The 21352-nt window shown below is 39.7% G+C and overlaps 1 protein-coding gene across 1 annotated transcript in view; it reads left to right on the forward strand.

Moving 5' to 3' along the window:
* The window catches only part of LOC106090869 (ras-related protein Rap-2b-like), a 37827-nt gene extending 27446 nt beyond the window's left edge, over nt 1-10381 (forward strand). The window contains exon 3 of the mRNA XM_013257207.2: nt 9683-10381. Coding sequence (XP_013112661.1) covers nt 9683-10012 — 330 coding nt within the window. The 3' untranslated portion in view covers nt 10013-10381. The remainder of the gene's footprint in view (nt 1-9682) is intronic.
* The last annotated feature ends 10971 nt before the right edge of the window (nt 10382-21352 follow it).

Here is a 21352-nt window from a genome sequence, read left to right on the forward strand (position 1 = left end):
ACGTACTTGTCTGTTTCCGACTGCCTGTCTATAATATGGTCCTGAAGGCGAAGATCCGGGTGATCACGGCATGCGTGATGTTAACCTGAAGACGTCGAGCGTGAACTTCTTTACGGACAGTAAACTGGCCATCTGGGCAATAACAACCAAGACGGTAAGGTCACGAACAGTGCAGTGTGAATATCTTGTCTAGGGTGGATTTACCTGGTCCAAAGCCGCATTGATAGGCCCAATTATCTCATTGACTTTTGGTTTTAATCTTTCACACAGTACGCTCGAGAGTATCTTGTATGCGATGGGGAGGAGACTTATTCCTCTGTAGTTGGCACATTCCGTCTTGTCTCCTTTCTTGTGTACGGGACATAGTATGCTGGGGTTCCAATCATCGGGTATGCGTTTTACTAGCCAGATTGCACAGATAAGCTGATGCATACGCCTTATCAGGGTGTCGCCTGCGGCCTGAAATAGTTCAGCGGGTAACCCGTCGGCTCCTGCTGCCTTGTTGTTCTTTAGTCGGGTTACTGCTACCTGGACCTCATTCTGACTAGGAGGTAAACATTCTATACCATCATCAGGGATTGGTTCTGCGGTATCCTCTTCGCCGCCAACATCGGACACTAGCAGTTGGGTAAAATGTTCTTTCCATATCCTCAGCATGTTATCTGTGTCAGTTACCAGAGTTCCTTCTTTGTCTCTGCAGGAGGATGTGCCTGCACCAAAGCCATCGGTTTGGTGTTTAATTCTTTGGTAGAATTTCCGGACTTCATTCTGACTCCTGAACATCTCAAATCGCTCGCACTCACGTCTTTCCATTTCCATGCCCAGACTATATACCACTCCATTATCATGTCTTCAGACCACGGATAGTCACTTGACACTGTGTTGTGTCAGAGGGACAACGATACCATACCAGTTAATTGGTGCACCAGCCACGTCTGAGCTACCTGGGAAGTGCTCGGCGGCCAGTTTCCATACATGTTGAGACATCGCTTAGAATTCTTCCAAGAGTTTTTTGATCCTTAAAAAACAGTCTGCGGAACCTGGAGTACTCATTGACTTCCTTGTTGCAAATTCAATTTTAACAAGAGCCCAAATTTCAATTTGAATTGTGGTGGGCAATCTTCTTTGATGTAAAAGAAGCTTTGTTTGAAGTGAAGTAAATTTATTCATGCATTTATACGTCGCCCAAAAGTCTTTAAAGAACCCGAATTTACCCCTTAAAAAAAAAAAAAAACAAAACAAAAAAATGTCTTTAACAAGCTGTTTAATCCCTTAGCGCCTTATGCGGTTCCTTTAATTGATGTTTACCAGGAAAAACACTTGCTTCACTTGTTTTGTGGTGTGCCCCTACCAAAATTCTTTCTTTTTTGTGAGTTATAAAGGGAAACAAGGATACCCTTAGTTAATTGTTTGTTTCAAACCAATTGGGTTACAACCTACCTCTGTTGCATGCCTTCATTCCAGGAAATATATTACAAATCTAGTTAGATGAGGACAATGTCATTATGTATTGTCTTTTTCCCCTCATAAGGGAAAGAGAAAATCAAGTTATGAAATAATAACAACAACAAAAAGTAAATCCTTACTTATACAATGTTAAGGACATAATGAAATTAAATAAATTCGAGGAAAATGAAATTATCGTACACTCACAACAGCACAATGTTTGGCATGAAAGGTTACCATACATTGAAAAGATAATCGACATGCTTGCTCCATATGGCCTAGGTATCACAAAATAACATTTTTCATTTAATTTAACGAAGTTAGGATAAGCTGTAAGAGCCCCGGTAGTGGAGTCGGTAGTGAGCTCGGATCACTAGTGTGGCATTTTTGGATTTTGGATTTCCACCAAAGGCTTTGGTTTGTCGCCACTGTTATTTGACAATGAACAAAAATTGTCTAACATACATAAGCAGTGGCGAAGGGTATCCCATATAAGGCCGTTGATATGCCACCATCGAGTGAAGCGTACGTTTTGTTATTTCACTCCGCAAGAATTTTTCTGTAACTCGTAATAGGTCATTATTTTTGGAAGAAAAAATTAAATCACTCAAGGATAGCTACGATAGTGGTATTCATTAGGCGGTTGATGATCTGCGTCTGTTTCCAATGGAGCGGCAGATCTAGAGCCCGGGAGTAGGCTTAGAATGGACGCCAAAGACCCAACAGCTGCGGTGGTGGTATCAGGCCGTAGCATGTTGTCTGCTACTGAAACCTTGACTGGCGGCTGCTTCAGACTCCAATAGCCGACAAACGGAAACCCCTGCTAACCGGCTTTTGACAGAAACACCTGGTTCGAATCTTAAGGACAAGGCAGAACCTATTCTTTGAGTGGAGCGGACGTTTTGTTATTTCGCTCCGCAAGAATTTTCCTGTATCTCGTAATAGGTCATTATTTTTGGAAGTAAAAATTAAGTCACTCAAAGATAGCTACGATAGTGGTATTCATTAGGCGGTTGATGATCTGCATCTGTTTCCAATGGAGCGGCAGATCTAGAGCCCGGGAATAAGCTTAGAATGGACGCCAAAGACCCAACAGCTGCGGTGGTGGTATCAGACCGTAGCATGTTGTCTGCTACTGAAACCTCGACTGGCGGCTGCTCCAGGCTCCAATAGCCGACAGACGAAAAGCCCTTGCTAACCGGCTTTTGACAAAAACACCTGGTTCGAATCTAAAGGACAAGGCAGAACCTACATATTCTTTGAGTGGAGCGGACGTTTTGTTATTTCACTCCGCAAGAATTTTCCTGTAACTCGTAATAGGTCATTATTTTTGGAAGAAAAAATTAAGTCACTCAAGTATAGCTACGATAGTGGTATTCATTAGGCGGTTGATGATCTGCGTCTGTTTCCAATGGAGCGGCAAATCTAGAGCCCGGGAGTAGGCTTAGAATGGACACCAAAGACCCAACAGCTGCGGTGGTGGTATCCAGCCGTAGCATGTTGTCTGCTACTGAAACCTCGACTGGCGGCTGCTCCAGGTTCCAATAGCCGACAGACGAAAAGCCACTGTTGTCCGGCTTTTGGCGAAGACACCTGGTTCGAGTCTTAAGAACAAGGCAGAACTTATTTTTTTTTCGCATGCCTATAATTTGCCAGGCCATAGGCCTTTCCCCAACCTCTCTAAAGGGTTGTAATAATAGAAGACGCATCGCGCTTATTGAGAGGGTTAGCGCGAATGAACCAAAGACACACTAATAGAGAGAGAGAGACTCTCTATATTGACTCCCTGTAAGACTGAGCTAAGAAAATATAAGGGCGAGCTGGAAAGGCTCAGAACAAAAAAAAAATTCATCTGAGGCCTCTAGGCTAAGGAAGATTCTGTCCTCGAGACCTATTACGGTGGGGTATATTCAGAAGTCAGAGAATGTATGGACGATGTCTAAGGAGGAAATTCTAGAACTACTCATTGATACACATTTTCCGGGAAATTCTCCAATGGAAAACGTGGCGCCAGAAGAGCTTGTCACTGGTATGCATTCGTCGGAGGTTATTAGGGAAAATGTGTCTGAGTCGAAAATTCTCTGGGCGAAAAAAGTTTCGGGATGGAGAGACACGAAGGTCATTTTCATTTCGAAAGCAGGAAAACCCTACCACCCAAAGGCGAACGATAGGTGCGGCACTAGATTTAGTCAAGAAGGAAGATATTCCTTCTCGACCAATGGCGCATGCTTGGATACCAAGGATTCCCTCAGATCCTGAAGCGAGACTTGGAAGACTAAGGGAATATAATCGCAATCTTTCAACCACCGACTGGAAGATTGGTAGATTGGATGAGGCTGATTGTGACTGGAGACATGCAGTATTTGTACTAAACTCCGGCTGTCTCGCATGCACTCAATATGTCTGAAGGGGTTGTATCCGACGGATTCAAAAAGTTGAAACTGAAGGTCTATAGAAGCGATAGGGTTGGGGAATCGGGAGACGGCTCAGCAGTTGTTGCTGAACACTTGCCTGAGGAACTATCGACCACATCGCTAAAGTCTGGCAGATTGCAGGAGACTGAAAATCCCCCTGCCACAATCGAGACAGGAGGGAATGGCATCGAAACGGGACCCGACAAGCCCCGTGTTGGTGGTTCACAAAGCTGGACTGGGCTCAAAGTGCGCGCCAGGTGGGAAGGTGCCTTGAGCCACCGTGTTTGGTGGCTCAAGGCACTCCTTTTGGAGCGTCTTGATGATAGGTGGAGAACTAGATGGACGAACAGTGACAATGGTCGGGTGACTTACGAATTTATACGTGACGCGATGTTCGTACGAGACCGCCCAAACTTTGGCTTCGGCCCAAGTCTAGGAGACGGACAAGGCTTAGTAGAGGGATGAATACACGCTAGTTATCCATAACGAGGAGTTGCTGTACTGGCGCGACCGAGTGATTTGGTGGTGCGCATGACATAGCCCGCACCTGCCTTGCCCAAGTTGATGCAGCAGCGTTTGTCCATTGTTGGTTCCCGTAGCTGTTGTGGTTGTGTTCGGTCTTTCGTGAGGGTGGCCGCGTTGATTGTGAGTCCCATGTTGATGCAGATATATGTGGCGTAGCCCGTGAGGGCTGCCGTGTCCTGTTTGTGTATATCGTCCTGTTGTATGTTTGGTCCATACTTTTGTATTCTGGCTTTAGGTCAGCTTAGGGCGATTCATTTCATCCTGGTGACCAGTCCGGAACTGTTTGGGGTTCAACTGGTAGTATACTTTCAAGGCTACGAAATCTGACCGGAGACTTAAATCTGGTACCACGGATGTCTGGAGCCCCTAGAACTTCGGTTCCAGCCTGACAATGGTGAGGCCCCAGTACGGAACAACGTGGTGGTTTGTACCCAAATCGCGGCTAGAGCATAAGCTCGGCATAGAGTTGCGTTTTTACCCGGCTGCCGTGACCCATAGATCGGAAGGAGTTTTAGGTAGTGCTCCGCTCCTAATCTAGGAGATGAACTTGTCCAAATACTTGGGATCAAATTGGTACTTATGTGTGGGTTACCACATGTGGGGGCGTTGGTAGACGCATTGTATTCACCCTTGGGCCTCGCAGGTTTGGGCAGTGATGGCAGGCATCTGCGTTAAACATGACATTCGTGTCCTGAGGAAGAGTGGTTCCACAGCTATCTCACCTGCCGCTGGATGTGTACGGAAGCTCATCATGACAAGTTCTAACGAATCTTGTGAGGATGAACTTCTGGTGAAGTCAGAGGACGAGGCTAACACAACAGTGGTGGAAGTTCTGAATCCTGATCATGGTCCGGTTTCTACAGATAAATCTCCACCATTGTACGGCCGCTTCGGCGACACTAAAGGTCCTCCTGATGACTGGGGGATTTGACGTGGTACTTATCAAGGAGCCATGGGTGTGAGAAGGAATGGTACGTGGACTAAGAATTCCGGAATTTAAACTTCCCAAGGTAATGGTAGACACAGAGCCTGTAAGTTCAGCCGGGAACCCAATCTAGGGAACCCACCACCATGGATTCTGCTACAATATGGGCAGCTATATCTGGATATAGACCGATGTGAGCCATACTTGGAACACTTGTTAAGAGTCATAACAGTACACTATAAGCAAAATTTCAGCCAAATTGAATGGAAATTGAGGTTTCCACGAGCTCAAGAGGTCAAATCGGGGGATCAGTTTATATGGGAGCTATATCATGTCCTTGCCCGATTTGGATCGTACTTGGTACAGTTGTTGAAAGTCATAATACAATAGAACACTTGGTGCAAAATTTGAGCCAATCGGACAAATTTTGTGGCTTCCAGGGGCTGAAGAATTTAAATCGGGAGATCGGTTTATATGAGAGCCATATCAGGTTATAGACCGATTAAAACCGTTCTTGGTACTGTTGTTGGAAGTCATAACAGAACGATTTGACCTCTTGAGCTCCTGGAAGCCTCAATTTTCATCCGATTTGGCTAAAATTGACTTCCAACAACTGTGCCAAGTACGGTCAAAATCGGTCTATAACCCGATATAGCTCCCATATAAATCGATCTCCCGATTTGACTTCTTGAACAACTAGAAGCCGCAATTTTTGTTCGATTTGCCTGAGATTTTGCACATAGTTTTTAGTTATGGCTCTTAACTACTGAACCAAGTACGGTCCATATCGGTCAAGAACATCATTTAGCTCCCATATAATCCGATCTCCCGATTTGACTTCTTGAGCCCCTAGAAGCCGCAATTTTTGTCCGATCTGGATGAAATGTTGCATATAATGTTTTGTTATGACTTTCACCAACTATGGTAAGTACGGTCTAAATCAGCCTATATCTAGATATAGTTCCCATATTTTAGTAGAATCCATGGTGGAGGGTTTCCAAGATTCGGCTCGGCCGAACTTAGCACGCTTTTACTTGTGATTTGTGTTTTATTCACTTAGAAAAATACAATAGTTCTCCTAAATCGCAGGTTTTTCTCACGGTACATCATTATTCATTTGAATGGGATTGTAGACAGCAAATGAGAACCTGGCCAATAGCAAGGACAATAAATGAAATTTGTTTTGTACAAAGGCATGTGCAAGAAAATGTTAACATAAGCATTTTATTGGGACAGCCATTTCGCCATTTTGTGTACCCAACTTCCATAAAAAAGGACGAAAAAGTAACCCTATGATAATGGTTAAGCAATTTGTAAAAGTTTTGCCACACAACCACACATGCATGGTTGATACATCGCACAATAAAGGACTTTCTGGTTTCTCACATATTGTGGTCTTACATGTGTTACACACATTTCTTAAGTTCTGTATTGACTTTTCTTTTCGTTCAACAACATTTTGTGCCACGACCCAAGACGCAAAGAAAAGTAACAAAAGTGTTTACTTAGCATCGATACCATTCCAAGTAATGTTGATAATGACTGCAAGAAGGGAAAAAGGTAGACAACTTCTAATCTAATTTCTCATCTCGAGATTTCATTATGTTATACGAAAGTATCCAACAAGGTTTGGCTTGTAGCCAACTTTTTTAGGGGAAATTTATTACATTTACATTCTTTCCGAGAATTGATTGAATTGATTTTGTGAGCAACAAGTTGGCAAAAAGTATTTCGTTTTGTTTTTTCTTTTTGATAAATTGACTAGGAAAATGGCTTAAGGCAAGCAAATTGAAACATTATATAAAATCAATGCAAACAATTCCATGAAAATTGTATTCAGAGAAATATCATAAATATTCCAAGAAAGCACAGAGCTTGCAGTAAACAATTTCCAGCATAATAACATATTGCCCTATATAAGTATTACCGACACAAAAAAGGCATTTGTGAAAAGAAATCTACAAGAATTGCTAACAACTTTTTATTGAAGCTGAAATCAATTTTAATTGACTTGAAATGGGTAATTTCAATGTAAACTATAAGAATTTTTTTAATTTGGATGACATTGAACAGATTCTTTAGGAGTTGTTTTCGTTGGTCTGGGCTTCTTTTACCGATCTATATACGTCTACTAGCCGAACTGTGCCCGCTCCCCTGCGCCTGCCTAATATTGGGTTGCCCAAAAAGTAATTGCGGATTTTTCATATAGTCGGCGTTGACAAATTTTTTCACAGCTTGTGACTCTGTAATTGCATTCTTTCTTCTGTCAGTTATCAGCTATTACTTTTAGCTTGCTTTAGAAAAAAGTGTAAAAAAGTATATTTGATTAAAGTTCATTCTAAGTTTTATTAAAAATGCATGTACTTCCTTTTAAAAAATCCGCAATTACTTTTTGGGCAACCCAATATCTTTTTAGGTTGGGGACACTTCGCCCTGAATGCGAATATCGAATTCATGCCATTGTAGCCTATAAACGCTGAATGCGTTCGAATCCTGGCGAGAACATCAGACAAAGCGGTGTTTATCCCCTCTTAAAGTTGACGACATTTGCGAGGTACAATGCCATGCATGGTCATTTAAAAAATTTTCCCCAAAGGGATGCCGCACTGCGGGACTCCGTTCGGGACTCGCCTATAAAAAAAGGTCCCTTATCATTGAGTTTAAACTTGGATCGGAAATCTCTCATTGATGTGTGAGAATTTGCCCCCTCTCGGTTCCTGATGGTAATGTTCTTCCTTAGGGTAATGTTCTCATTAGGGGAGGGATGGCACCTCATACATTTCGACTCAAATATGGATATCAAATTTGTGCTGCATTTCCGAATCCCTGTAATTTGAGCCCCATATTGCCATGACCGGTAAATATGAACCGTTTGGAGCGTGTTTTGGGGCTGGGCGGCCACCGACACTTTGCACTGAAATTCGATATCAAATTCGTTCATTATTCCCAACGGAAAAGAAGTTTTGTTTAGGGGGTGCTTTAGGTCGTACCCAAAAACACTTGGCTCCAAAATTAGATATCAAATTCGTTTTCTACTCTCCAAAAACATTTCATTTGAGTCCCATATTGCCATAATGGGTCAAATAACCCATTTGACCTATCTTTAGGAGGAAAAGCGCCACTGAGACTTGAACGCAAATTTGAATGTCATATTCGTAATCTACTCCCTAATACCTTTCATTTAAATTCCTTATAGCCATGACTTATATGTCCATTTGGGGGTATTTGTGGGTGGGCGACCTTCCTACTTGGACCTAATTTTTTATGCCATTTTTGTAATCTTCTGCCTAAAACTTTTCATTAGAGTCCCATATTGACATGAACTTCCAATATATCTGTTTAGAGGAGTTTTGGGGTTGGGGGGGCCCACTGGGTTCTTGGAAGCAAATTTTAATACCATTTTCGTTTTCTGGTCTCCAATACCTTTCATTTGATATCCTTATTGTGCCCATCGGAGCACTTTCGGATATGGGTGGCGTTTTTAGGGTAAGGGGGAGGTTCCGCCTCCATCCGATGTTTAAAAGTTATATAGCCTATATTTCCTTCCAGACAAACGTACACAATCTATGAAAATTTGAAGAAAATCGGTTCAGCCAAGTATCATATAGCCATAATGGGTCTAATGGCGTTTTTGAGGGGTGGCGGGACCCCCTATACTTCGATCTGATTTCGTATGCCAGATTCGAAAACTACCCCCGAATACCTTTCATTTGAGCCCCATAGTGACATGACGTCTAATATATCTGTTTGGGGGAGTTTTGGGGTTGGGGCGGCCCGATGGGTACTTAGTCTCAAATTTTAATACCATATTCGTATTCTACTCTCCAATACTTTTCATTTGATACCTATATTGCCTCGATCGGTTCACTTTTGATGTTGGGTTGTGTTTTTCGGTATCCGAAGGGGGACGGACCCTCCCCCTTATGCCAAAAACACAAGCCAAAATCAAAAGTGGATCGATCGGGACAATATAGGTATCAAGTGAAAGGTATTGGAGAGTATAATACGAACATGGTATTAAAATTTGAGTCTAAGTACCCATCGGGCCGCCTCAACCCCAATACTCCCCCAAACAGATATATTGGACATTCATTTCAAATGAAAGCTATTCGGGAGTAGATTTCGAATCTGAATTTTAAACTTCGGCGCCAATATAATGGTCATTATATATGAAAAATTTCTTTATGCCTTGTCAAATTTCCATAAAATCAGCTTTGAATAAATCTTATTGCTAGAACTGACGAGCTTTCTTTCGAGAATTAAACTTTTGAGGATTTCATGTGTGGTTGTTCTTATCATTACTTTGCCAAATTCCACACAATTGCTAACCATTTGCTTATGCTGCTTGTTATCCTTTCTCTCTATTTTGCAGATTATCACACAAAAGGGTACAAAGCCTCCCATTGTTGTCGTTGGCAATAAGACTGACATAGACGAAAGCGAGCGTCAAGTGGAGTACGAGGTCACCGAAATGGTTGTTTGTGAGGATTGGCACTGCGGTTACATTGAGTGCTCGGCCAAGGACAACATTGGCATTGTGCCCATATTCAAAGAACTTTTGGTACAGGCCAACATACGCTACAATCTTAGTCCTGCGGTGCGTCGAAGGCGTCAGTCTTTGCCCTCATTCACCTCGGCCAAAGGTAGCAAGAGTCCCTCACATCGCGGGGCGTTTAAAAGGCATTCGTGTACCATGACCTAAAGGATTAAGGACCACAACAATGGCGAAATGCATGACTGTGACATTTGTGGCAACATCAGCGAATACAACATCTTGTGGCACAGCATCTTTTTGAGGTTGTGGCGTGAAATATTTGCATGCATGACCTTAAGAAACTGAGCATCACACAAAACAACACCAGAAATCCGCCTCAACTTTCCTAAGAACATGCTGTGGCTAATTACCCTGGGTGAGTGTGCTGGCGTTCTTGAGTTTTAAATTCGAGACGGGTTTGGATGATGGCCCCAACAACTTTGTGTTGGTGTAACCATGTGATGCACTAAACTTAATGACAAATAATAACAAGTAGTAATTAACAAATAGCCCTTAGTCCTTAAGAATGACAGCCAAATTAAAATACACAAACATGGAGTAACTATAGCTTTGTATGAATTGTTTTTCTTTTGTTTTTTTTTTTTTTGTAAAGGTTTTCACCAGAAACGATTAGAGTTGTATATTAACAAAATTTTATATGGAAATGTTTTAATTTTATTTAAGGCATATATGTCTGACTTTTTGCAATAAATTTTTTTTTATATGGTGTTTCTTAAATGAACATTGGAAAATTCGCACAAAGATCATATAATCCATAGAGTTTGGGGAGTAATAATCACAACAAGTCAAAATGTGCAAAATTCGCCTGGGCCGAATCTTCAATCTGACCATCAACATGAAGTCTGCTACAAATTTACTCATATAAACTTAGTTAAAGTCAGATCAGTCCAAACTTTAAGCTTCTTAGGGCCGTATACTAATCGGGCGATTGGTTTATATGGTAGCTTTATCAGTTTGAGGAACGATTTGAATATTATTTTCCACGATTGTTGGAAATCATATCAACACACTCAGTGCAATTTTTCAGCCTAATAGGACAATAATTGCAACTTCTAGTGGCAAAAGACGTCAAGTCGGGAGATGGGTTTTATATCGCAGCTATCTCACGTTATAAATCATACTTAAGACACTTGTTGGAAGTCGTAACGGAGCACTATGTGCAAGATTTCAACCGAATCGAATAATAACAGCGCCCTCTAGAGGCTCTAGAAGTCAAACCAAATGGCTCACCTACACGCAAAAAAAAAAAAGTTAAACGTTTGGAATGCCCTTGCGACAAACAAACATGTTTTATTGGAAATTGTTTATTGGACATGTTTTATCGGACATTATTGGTGCACCTCCGCAGAACGTGGTATTTTTTTTTGTGTAAGTGGTTCGTCAATGTGAGGAAAGTCCTCACATTGTCCGTCCGTCTGTATCTTGAAATCTCCCTACAGACCTTAAAATGGAAATAAATAGCTGAAACTTTGCACAGATGCTTTTCTAGTTCATAGACAGGTTAAGTTTTAAGATTACCTATATCGGATTATATCTTGATATAGGCCCCATACAGACAGATTTGCTGATTTAAGGTATTGGGCCCATGAAAGACTCATTTATTATACGATTTCGCATAAATTTGACTAAACACCTTGCGTTAGGCTTTCCGACATTTGTTTAGAGTATGGCCTAGATCGAGATATAGCTCCCGATGAAAGGTCTTGGTCACATTATATGCACACTCATCCGATTTCGCTGAAAGTGCCAAATTTCGGTCTTTATTTCAATATATTGGGTTGCCCAAAAAGTAATTGCGGATTTTTTAAAAGAAATAAATGCATTTTTAATAAAACTTAGAATGAACTTTAATCAAATATACTTTTTTTACACTTTTTTTCTAAGCTAAAGCAAAGTAACAGCTGATAACTGACAGAAGAAAGAATGCAGAGTCACAAGCTGTGAAAAAATTTGTCAACGCCGACTATATGAAAATTCCGCAATTACTTTTTGGGCAACCCAATAGCTGCCAAATAGACCGATCGCCCGATTTACGGTCGTGGGCCCATAAGAGACTCATTTATAAACCAATTACGCTTAAATTTTGTACCGTGAACTGTGTTAGGCTTTTCGATATTCGTGATCAATATGTCCCCGATCCGTCAATATTGAGATATAGCTGCCGATTTAAGGTCTTGGGGCCTTAAAGGCTCATTTATTATCCGATTTCACAGAAACTTAAAACAGTGAGCTAGGTTATGTTTTTCGCCATCCGTGCTCTATATGGTTCCGATCGGTTTGTATTTGGATATAGCTGCCGTATATACCATTCTCTCAACTTTTGGTTTTTGGCCCATAAAAGCAGCATTATTACCCGATTTCACTGAAATTTCACAAAATGAGCTCTGTTAGGTCATTTGAGGTCCGTGTTCAATACAGCTTCTACAGCTCTACATTTGGAAATATCTGCCAAATAGACCACTATCCTTATTTAAGGTCTTGGACCATAAAAAGCGTTTGTATTATCCGATTTGCTGAAAATTGGCATAGTGACCTAAGTTAGGCTCACAGATTTTGGGCACTATGTGGACGGACCACTTATGCCTCAGTAGTTTGGTGCAATGCTAGAAAAAGTGTAACATAAGGACCATACAACGGGTTCAGAGAACATGTTGTCTTGGCATAGGCGGAGCGATGGGGACCACTCCCACTAGGGCACTGTAGACTATTCTAGATATCCGACCCATTGATATACAGATTAAGTGTGAGGCAGCCACTGCGGTTATGAGACTTAAGGCGATGGGAGAATGGGTTGAGGATGGGAGCAGCTCTTACTAATGTGGTATAATCGAAGCGATGATAGGAAAACGGGAAGGAAGGTAAGGGGTTTCCGATCGGATAACTGAGACGCCACTTGAGGTCGAGTGCGAGGCACCCCATAAAGTATATATATTCTTTATCGTCATAAGATATTTAGTAGATCTAGCCATGTTCGTCCGTCTGTCCGTTCATCCGTCTGTCTGTCGAAGGCACGCTAACTCTTGAAGGAGTAAAACTAGCCGCTTGAAATTTTGTATAAATACTTCTTATTGGTGTAGGTCGGTTGGAATTGTAAATGGGCCGTATCAGTTCTGTTTTGATATAGCTGCCACATAAACTGATCTTGGTTCTTGACTTCTTTAGCCACTTGAGGGCGCAAATATTATCCGATTTGGCTGAAATTTTGCATGTGGTTTTTTTATATTTTCCAAAAACTATGATGAGTATGGTTTAAATCGGTCCATAGCCTGATATAGCTGCCAAATAAACCGATCTGGGGTCTTGATTTCTTGAGCCTCTAGAGGGCGCCATTCTTATCTGACTTGGCTGAAATTTGCATGACGTGTTTTGTTATACCTTTCAATAACTGTGCTAAGTATGGTTTAAATCGGTTCATAACCTGATATTGCTACCATATAAACCGATCTTGAATATTGAGTTCTTAAGCCTCTGGAGGGCGCTATTCTTATCCGATTTGGCTTAAATTTTGCGTGAGATGTTTTGTTATGATTTTCAATAACTGTACTAAGTATGGTTTACATCAGTCAATACCCAGATATAGCTACCATATAAACCGATCTTGGATCTTAAGTTCTTAAGTCACTAGAGGGCGCTCTTCTTATTCTATTTGACTGAAATTTTCATGACGTGTTTTTTATGGTTTTCAATAACTGTGCTATGTATGGTTCAAGTCAAACCATACCCAGATATAGCTGCCATATAAACCGATCTTGGATCTTGAGTTCTTAAGCCACTAGAGGGCGCTATTCTCCTCTGATTTGACTGAAATTTTGCGTGAGATGTTTTGTTATGATTTTCAATAAATGTGCTAAGTATGGTTTAAATCAGTCTATAACCTGATATAGCTGCCATATAAACCGATTTGGGATCTTGAGTTCTTAAGCCACTAGAGGGCGCTATTCTTATCCGATTTGACTGAAATTTTGCGTGAGATGTTTTGTCATGATTTTCAATAAATGTGCTAAGTATGGTTTAAATCGGTCTATAACCTGATATAGCTGCCATATACACCGATCTTGGATATTGACTTGTTGAGCCTCTAGAGGGCGCAATTATTATCTGATTTGGATGAAATTTAGTATAACGACTTCTCCCATGACCTTCAACGTACGTGTCAAATATGGTCTGAAACGGTCTTTAGCCTGATACATCTACCCTGTAAACCGTTCTACCAATTTTACTTCTTGAGTCCCTACAGGGAGCAATTCCTATCCGAATTGGCTGAAATTTTACACAATGACTTCAACTATGGTCTCCAACAGCAATTCAATTATGGTTAAAATCGGACTATAACTTGATATAGCTCCAATAGCATTTGTTTGCCTAAAAGGAGATACCGGGAAAAGAACTCAACAAATGTGATCCATGGTGGAAGATACATACGATTCGGCCCGGCCGAACTTAGCACGCTTTTACTTGTTACTCATCTTTCGTTTCTCAGAGTTATTGTCTTTCTTTTCCGTATGGAAGCTATTGGTCCAGAGTCATATCCGAATGGCTATATGGGATAACACATTAATGTCTCGATGGCTCGAGCCGCTTTGTTCAAGATCTGAGTCCCACTCCCAGACGCCCCCAACCTGGGAACGGTCGCTGATAAAGACCATTGTTTATTTCGGGCGTCAATAATTCGCCTTGACATTTCGAGTACAATAGGCACTCTCAGAGAGGGATCAGTGCCATTTGACCTCACATTATGACTCTCCTGTCGAATTTGGTAACTGTCCTCGCCGTATGTACAACTACTCCTCATAAATACGAAGCTTTCCACAAGCCTCAAGCTGGGGATGAGCAGGAAGCTTTCACTTAAGCTTTTCGTGATAACGATAATCACCACACAAGTCGGAGCTCTAAGTTCCAGCCTGTGAGGTACTCACAGTATTCCCGTCTCGGCCGGATGTTAAGTCAAACGTTATAAAGGAAATGTCAGATTGCCTCTAGCAACACTTATTGTTGCCTAGACCAGAAATATTTTAGCAGCCCTCGTATAATAACCGTTTGATAGTCAAACTCTATGGATGGATATTTTTATAACTTAATGTAGACATAAGAAAAAAAAACAAAAAATATTTAAAATACTTGGTAAAATATTAACGATAGTTAATTACGTTAACCCTCCATAAATATTTTGTGAACTGAATGTAAGCAGAATTTATTTTTAAATATATGTATGTCCTTTAGAAGAACAAATAACACCAGAATCATAAGTTAGCTTAATGCATGCATTGTCGGATGTCATTAAACAGTGAAAAAAATATTTTGAATTGTCAAATGCAAACTATCTAATTTTGGTATGGATAAATAAAACACATAATAAATACATAAAAACTTAAAACTTTACAAACCCCACGTTGACATCAAACTAACAAGACCTATTGTATTTTTCAGAAATGAATAAATCCAACTATGAACCCAATTGAACATACCTTCTTAACAGGCCAAACATTTTTTAGCAAAAATAGAAACACGTCTATTCAGTTGAATGATTGGAAAGGAAAAAGGATATTTAATATTTATTGACAGAGTTTACGAAGACTAAAAATAAAAATACAAATTCAATTCTCATGGCCTACATGTTTTTCTTCTTATATATTTTACAAAGAGTTTATTTCAACACCGCCACTCAAACAAAAAAATGAATTAAAATGTTGCCCCATTTGATTTGAACAATAGTTATGTTTATCAGTAGGAATGGTTTTGGATAAATTGTCTGCAACAATGAGTTGAGTTTTGATTCCAACAAATTGAATAATATTTGACTCTCTCATATAAAATGATGGTGAATATGTTTCGATATTGCCAAATATTTGATGGTTGATGCCAAATGCATTGCACTTTGATTGTCGCAATAGATTTTTGTGGGCTTTTCATTGAGTTTAGGGTTGAATTCTGCTTCAAAATTTCTTAGCCATACAATCTCCTAAACTGTGACAGAGAGTGCCATGTATTCGGCTTCTGTAGACGATAATGCTATTGTTGGTTGATTTTTGGAAGCCCAATATACAGGATCTCCTTGAAGAATATTTACATAACCTGTAACTGAACGCCTTTCATCGGAATCACTAGCCCAGTCGAAATCAGAATATGCAATTATATCATTGCATTATCACTTTTAGAGATAAACGATAATGCTATTGTTGATTGATTTTTGGAAGCCCAACAGACAGTATCTCCTTGAAAAATATATACATAACCTGTAACTGAACGCCTTTCATCGGAACCACTAGCCCAGTCGGAATCAGAATATGCAATTATATCATTGCATTATCACTTTTAGAGAATGTTAATTTGGCGTCTTTTGTTCCCTTCAGGTATATGAAAATTCGCTTTACTGCATTCTAGTGTGCATTTCCAGGCAATATACCATTCTTCGGTTGATGATTCCACTCTGAAAGCTGCGAATATTGTACTATCTTTATTTGTTGACTTCTTTTTCTTCTGCTTTGACGGGCGGGACGGTATGCAAAATGGTCAATGCCATCACAATTGAAGCATCGCGTATTTCCTTTCTTGTCTTGCTTTGGAGTATTTTTCTTCACATACTTGTCTTCAGTAAATTTTCCTTTCTTCGAAAATAACGCAGTATTTGAGGGCGAAGGTTCAAATTTAATGTCTTGTAAAAGCTTCTTCTTTTCACTACCCACTGTTAATGGTTTACCTGTGCTTCCAATAGTCATAATCATTGGCTGGTATTCAACAGGGAGTCCTTTCGGTAACAAACATCCAAAACATTCGTCATTAACACAGAATCCAATGTGGTTCAATTTTTGTGTTGTTGTGATAAACTGATTTACGACTGAAGAACATTCCACTAGTTGTATAGAACACAATTTTTGTAACAAACCAATTCGTCTGTGCTATCCAGTGTCTTGATAGATTCTTCCAAACTTCAGCCGCAGTCTTGCAATCACGAACATATACATACAGACTCTTATCAATTGCCAAAATAATTTTGCATCTAGCTTTTCGGCCCTTTTCAGCATCAACCTCAGCAACGTTACTTATAGGCTTGGCATGCAAGACCATGTATCTTCCAGTTCTAGTCGCGTCTTCAGGGCGAAACTCCAAGTCGACCAGAGCTGATTGGAAAGCTAAAGATATTTAATATTTATTGACTGAGTTTAGGTTAGTTTTAAGTGGCAGCCTGCCATCAGACGTTTTTTAACCATCCAGATTGCTTTAAAATGCCCTATAACTTGCGAATGTTCATATCCGCTAAATCAGACAGGTTCACAAAGAAATGAGAGTGGAACTCCTTCTAACTGCTAGTGCGGGACACACACACACAGTAGGTGTTCTATAGTCTCATCTTCCTCGATGCCCCTACAGCTTCTGCAAAAGTCGTTGGTGACAGCCTTCAGTCTGTCAGCATCATCTTCCTCGATGTCCCTACAGCTTCTGCAAAAGTCGTTGGTGACAGCCTTCAGTCTGTCAGCATGTTTTCCGATTAGACAGTGACCTGTCATGAGGGACACAATGACTGAGACGTCTGTTCTAGCCAATGACAGCAAATCAGTAGATCTCTTCAAGTCTAAATGAGGCCACATAGTTTTGGAATGCTCACAGCCCCTCTTTGTGACCATCATCTATCATTCGTTGCTCTTCGAGCCTGGTCCTGAAAACTTAGCTTACATGTCGCTAGAGGCATACCCACAGATGCCAGTGTCCCTAGAGTGTGTAAGGTAGTTCGTAGTCTCGCAAGCTCGTCCGCTTTAGAATTCCCTAGGATATCACTGTGGCCCGGCACCCAGACAGAGGTTACGAAGAATAAAAATACAAATTTAATTCTCATGGCCATTTCATTTCAACAAAATTGAATCCATAGCAGCCAAGAAGTCGGTAAAGTCCCCATGACCTATGGTGAGGGGTATAAACTTAAATATTGAAATAAAATGCTACATATTACACTACTGTCATTTAAATATTCTTTCTTTTTTTCTTCTCAATGACCAAGAAGTTTTGCAAAAGTGATATTTCTTTAAATTGTTTTAAATTATTTTCTTATACCATGTTTAATCATTTAATTTATATTATTCAATATAAGGTCCCCACTGTGGTCATTAAGGCAAAGAATTATATTTCATTTTTATACTAGAAAAAAAAACCCAAATTTTTTAGACATCATTCGAAATATGACGAAATATTACATATATGCAATAGGCTTTAAACGAATACCAAATGTCAAACAACCTGTGTCTAATTGTACGAACTTAGAATACAACAACAAATTTGCGATTTAGATGTTCTACAAATTTGAGAAGTATATACATATGTACCACAAATGTTTAGACCTTAAGTAATACATACATACATGCATACAAAACACTTAAAGGATTGACAAATATTTTGATATTATGAAATTGAAAATTCGTAAGATAAATTAGAATATATATGTATATATATATGTATTAAATTTTTATGAAGTTACAAAACGATTTTTTTGATGCCGATGATTTTGTGGCTTCAAATATATGATGGCAGTGAAGATGATGATGATAAACCAAAATGTAACAATGAGTTGCTTGTTTTCATTAATGAAAGGCCTTACAGCTTGTTTAGCGTTGCTGTAAAACGGTGAGTATAAAAAAGTGTTGTAAATGTAGTCAAATAAGAGAAAATAACTTTTAAATATTGTCTTTAGATAAAATTCTAATAAAATCGTATATGTTTTCTTGAGAAAAATATTTTAGTGAAATTTTGTCAGAAGATACCACAACACCAACCATAGTATGACGCGTTTCGATTCTTGGTGAAAATCTCATGGATGCTTTGAGATGTGAAGGCTTCAAGGACAGTGCGTTGGCATGTTGTACTTATATCGAATTCAATGCGAAAATGCCTCTGTGATACTCGTATAAGTACCACAATACCACGCTCGACATCTTGTCTGCTAGTTGTTCTTTTCCCAATGCATGTGTTAGTGTGTGTAGCAGGGATGGAAAATTTAATATTAAAATGGTACCAAAAAGGTATTTTTAGGGGGCCAAAGGAGTCCTTTTTGTCTTGCTCTAAGATTTAGGGCGATGATCATTTTTATACTCCACCATAGGATGGGGGTATACTAATTTCGTCATTCTGTTTGTAACACATCGAAATAGGCTAGATGCGAATAGGGTAGACCCTATTAAGTATATATATTCTTGATCGTCATGACGTTTTAGCCAGTCTGTCTGTCGCAAGCACGCATAAATTCGAAATTTTGCACAAATACTCATTATTAGCGTAGGTCGGCTGGGATTGTAAATGGGCCAAATCGTGCCATGTTTTGATATAGCTGCCATATAAACCGATCTCTGGTCTTGATTTCTTCAGCCGCTAGAGGGCGCAGTTCTCATCCGATTTGGCAGAAATTTTGCATGAGGTGTTTTGGTATCACTTTCAACAGCTGTGCAAGTATGGTTCAAATTGGTTCATAACCTGGTATAGCTGCTATATAAACCGATCTTTCATCTTGAGGTCTTGAGCCGCTAGAGGGCGCAGTTCTCATCCGATTTGGCTGAAATTTTGCATGAGGTGTTTTGGTATCACATTCAATAGCTGTGCTAAGTATGGTTCAAATTGGTTCATAACCTGGTATAGCTGCTATATAAACCGATCTTTGTTCTTGAGTTCTTGAGCCGCTAGAGGTCGCAGTTCTCATCAAATTTGGCTGAATTTTAGCATGAGGTGTTTCGGTATCACTTCCAACAACTATGTTAAGTATGGCGCAAGTCGGTACAAAACCTAATAAAGCTGCCATATAAACCGATCTGGGTATATTGACTTCTCGAGCCTCTAGAGGGCGAAATTCTAATCCGATTTGGCAGAAATTTTGTACAATGGCTTCTCCCATGCGTGTTCAATATGGTCTGAATCGTTCTATAGCTTGATAAGCTCCCATATAAACCGATCTCCCGAGTTTGCTTCTTGAGCCCGTACAAGGCTCATTTTTATCCGAATACACCGAAATATTATACAATGACTTTTACAATGATCAGCATTCAATTCATTTATGGTCCGAATCGGACTATAATTTGATATAGCTTGAATAGCATAACAGTTCTTATTCATTATTCTTTGTCTGCCTAGAAAGAGATACCGCGCAAAGAACTCGATAAACGCAAATTTGGATAAATTGGGTTGCCCAAAAAGTAATTGCGGATTTTTTAAAAGAATGTAAATGCATTTTTAATAAAACTTGAATGAACTTTAATCAAATATACTTTTTTTACACTTTTTTTCTAAAGCAAGCTAAAAGTAACAGCTGATAACTGACAGAAGAAAGAATGCAATTACAGAGTCACAAGCTGTGAAAAAATTTGTAAACGCCGACTATATGAAAAATCCGCAATTACTTTTTGGGCAACCCAATAGCAGCCATGTAGACCGATTTCTCGATTTAAGGTCTTGCGCGCATTAAAGGCGCATTTATTGTCCTATTTCGCCGAAATTTTGGACAGAGAGTTGTGTTAGGCCCTTCCACATTCTTCTTCAATTTGGCTGGGATCGGTCCAGATTTGGATATAGCTGCCATATAGACCGATCTCTCGCTATAAGGTTTTGGGCCCATAAAAGGCGCATTTATTGACTGATGTCGCCGAAATTTGGAACAGTGTGTTGCGTTAGGTTCTTCGCCAACATTCCGAAATTTTGCCTAGATCGGTCCTGATTTGGATATAGCTGCCATATAGACCGATCTCCCGATTTAAGGTTTTGAGCCCATAAAAGTCACATTCATTGTCCGATTCCGCCGACATTTGAGATAGTGAGTTGTGCTCGGCTTTTCGACATCCGTGTAAATTTCATCAAAATCGATTTAGCTAAAACTCCCATATATATCTTTTATGCGTTTCGACTTATAAGGCTGTAGAAGCCACAATTTTCGTACCATCGTAAGAAAATCGTATAAGGTTCTATACAACTTTTGGACCATTGTTTGTAGGTCACACAGTATGTTTAAGTTTCAATCGTTGGATATGAGTTCTTTTTTACAGCCCGCCCTGACAAGCTGATTCTTATGCCTCATGAGTATGTCACATCCGTTAATAAATAGCTCAACAGGCAACCCATAGGCACCGGCTGGCTGTTGTTGTTCTTCAACAGGGATACTTTTTGCAGGTATAAACATACATATGGGTGTGTGGGAAATCATTTTAGCTAGGTGGTATAAGTTCAATACCATCATGGGGAATAGGTTTTGGGTTAGCCACGCCATTTTATTCTTCTTTTATTGTCTCTGCAGATTTCCATATATTTTGAGTACTTCCGAAAGCATAGAAAATGGAATAAAAACCTATACAACTTTTGAATTTTTAAATTTATTAATTTTATTAACAATATAAAAATAATAGCAATAAATTTTGAATTGCAAATTGAATTTGCGTGCAATACAGGTTGTGTAAAACATACATAAATTACTACAAATGAAAAAGTATATAGGTATACTGGTACTTAAAGTTGGTGTTAATG

This window comes from Stomoxys calcitrans, chromosome 5 (genome assembly GCF_963082655.1).
Source record: "Stomoxys calcitrans chromosome 5, idStoCalc2.1, whole genome shotgun sequence".
NCBI lineage: Eukaryota > Metazoa > Arthropoda > Insecta > Diptera > Muscidae > Stomoxys > Stomoxys calcitrans.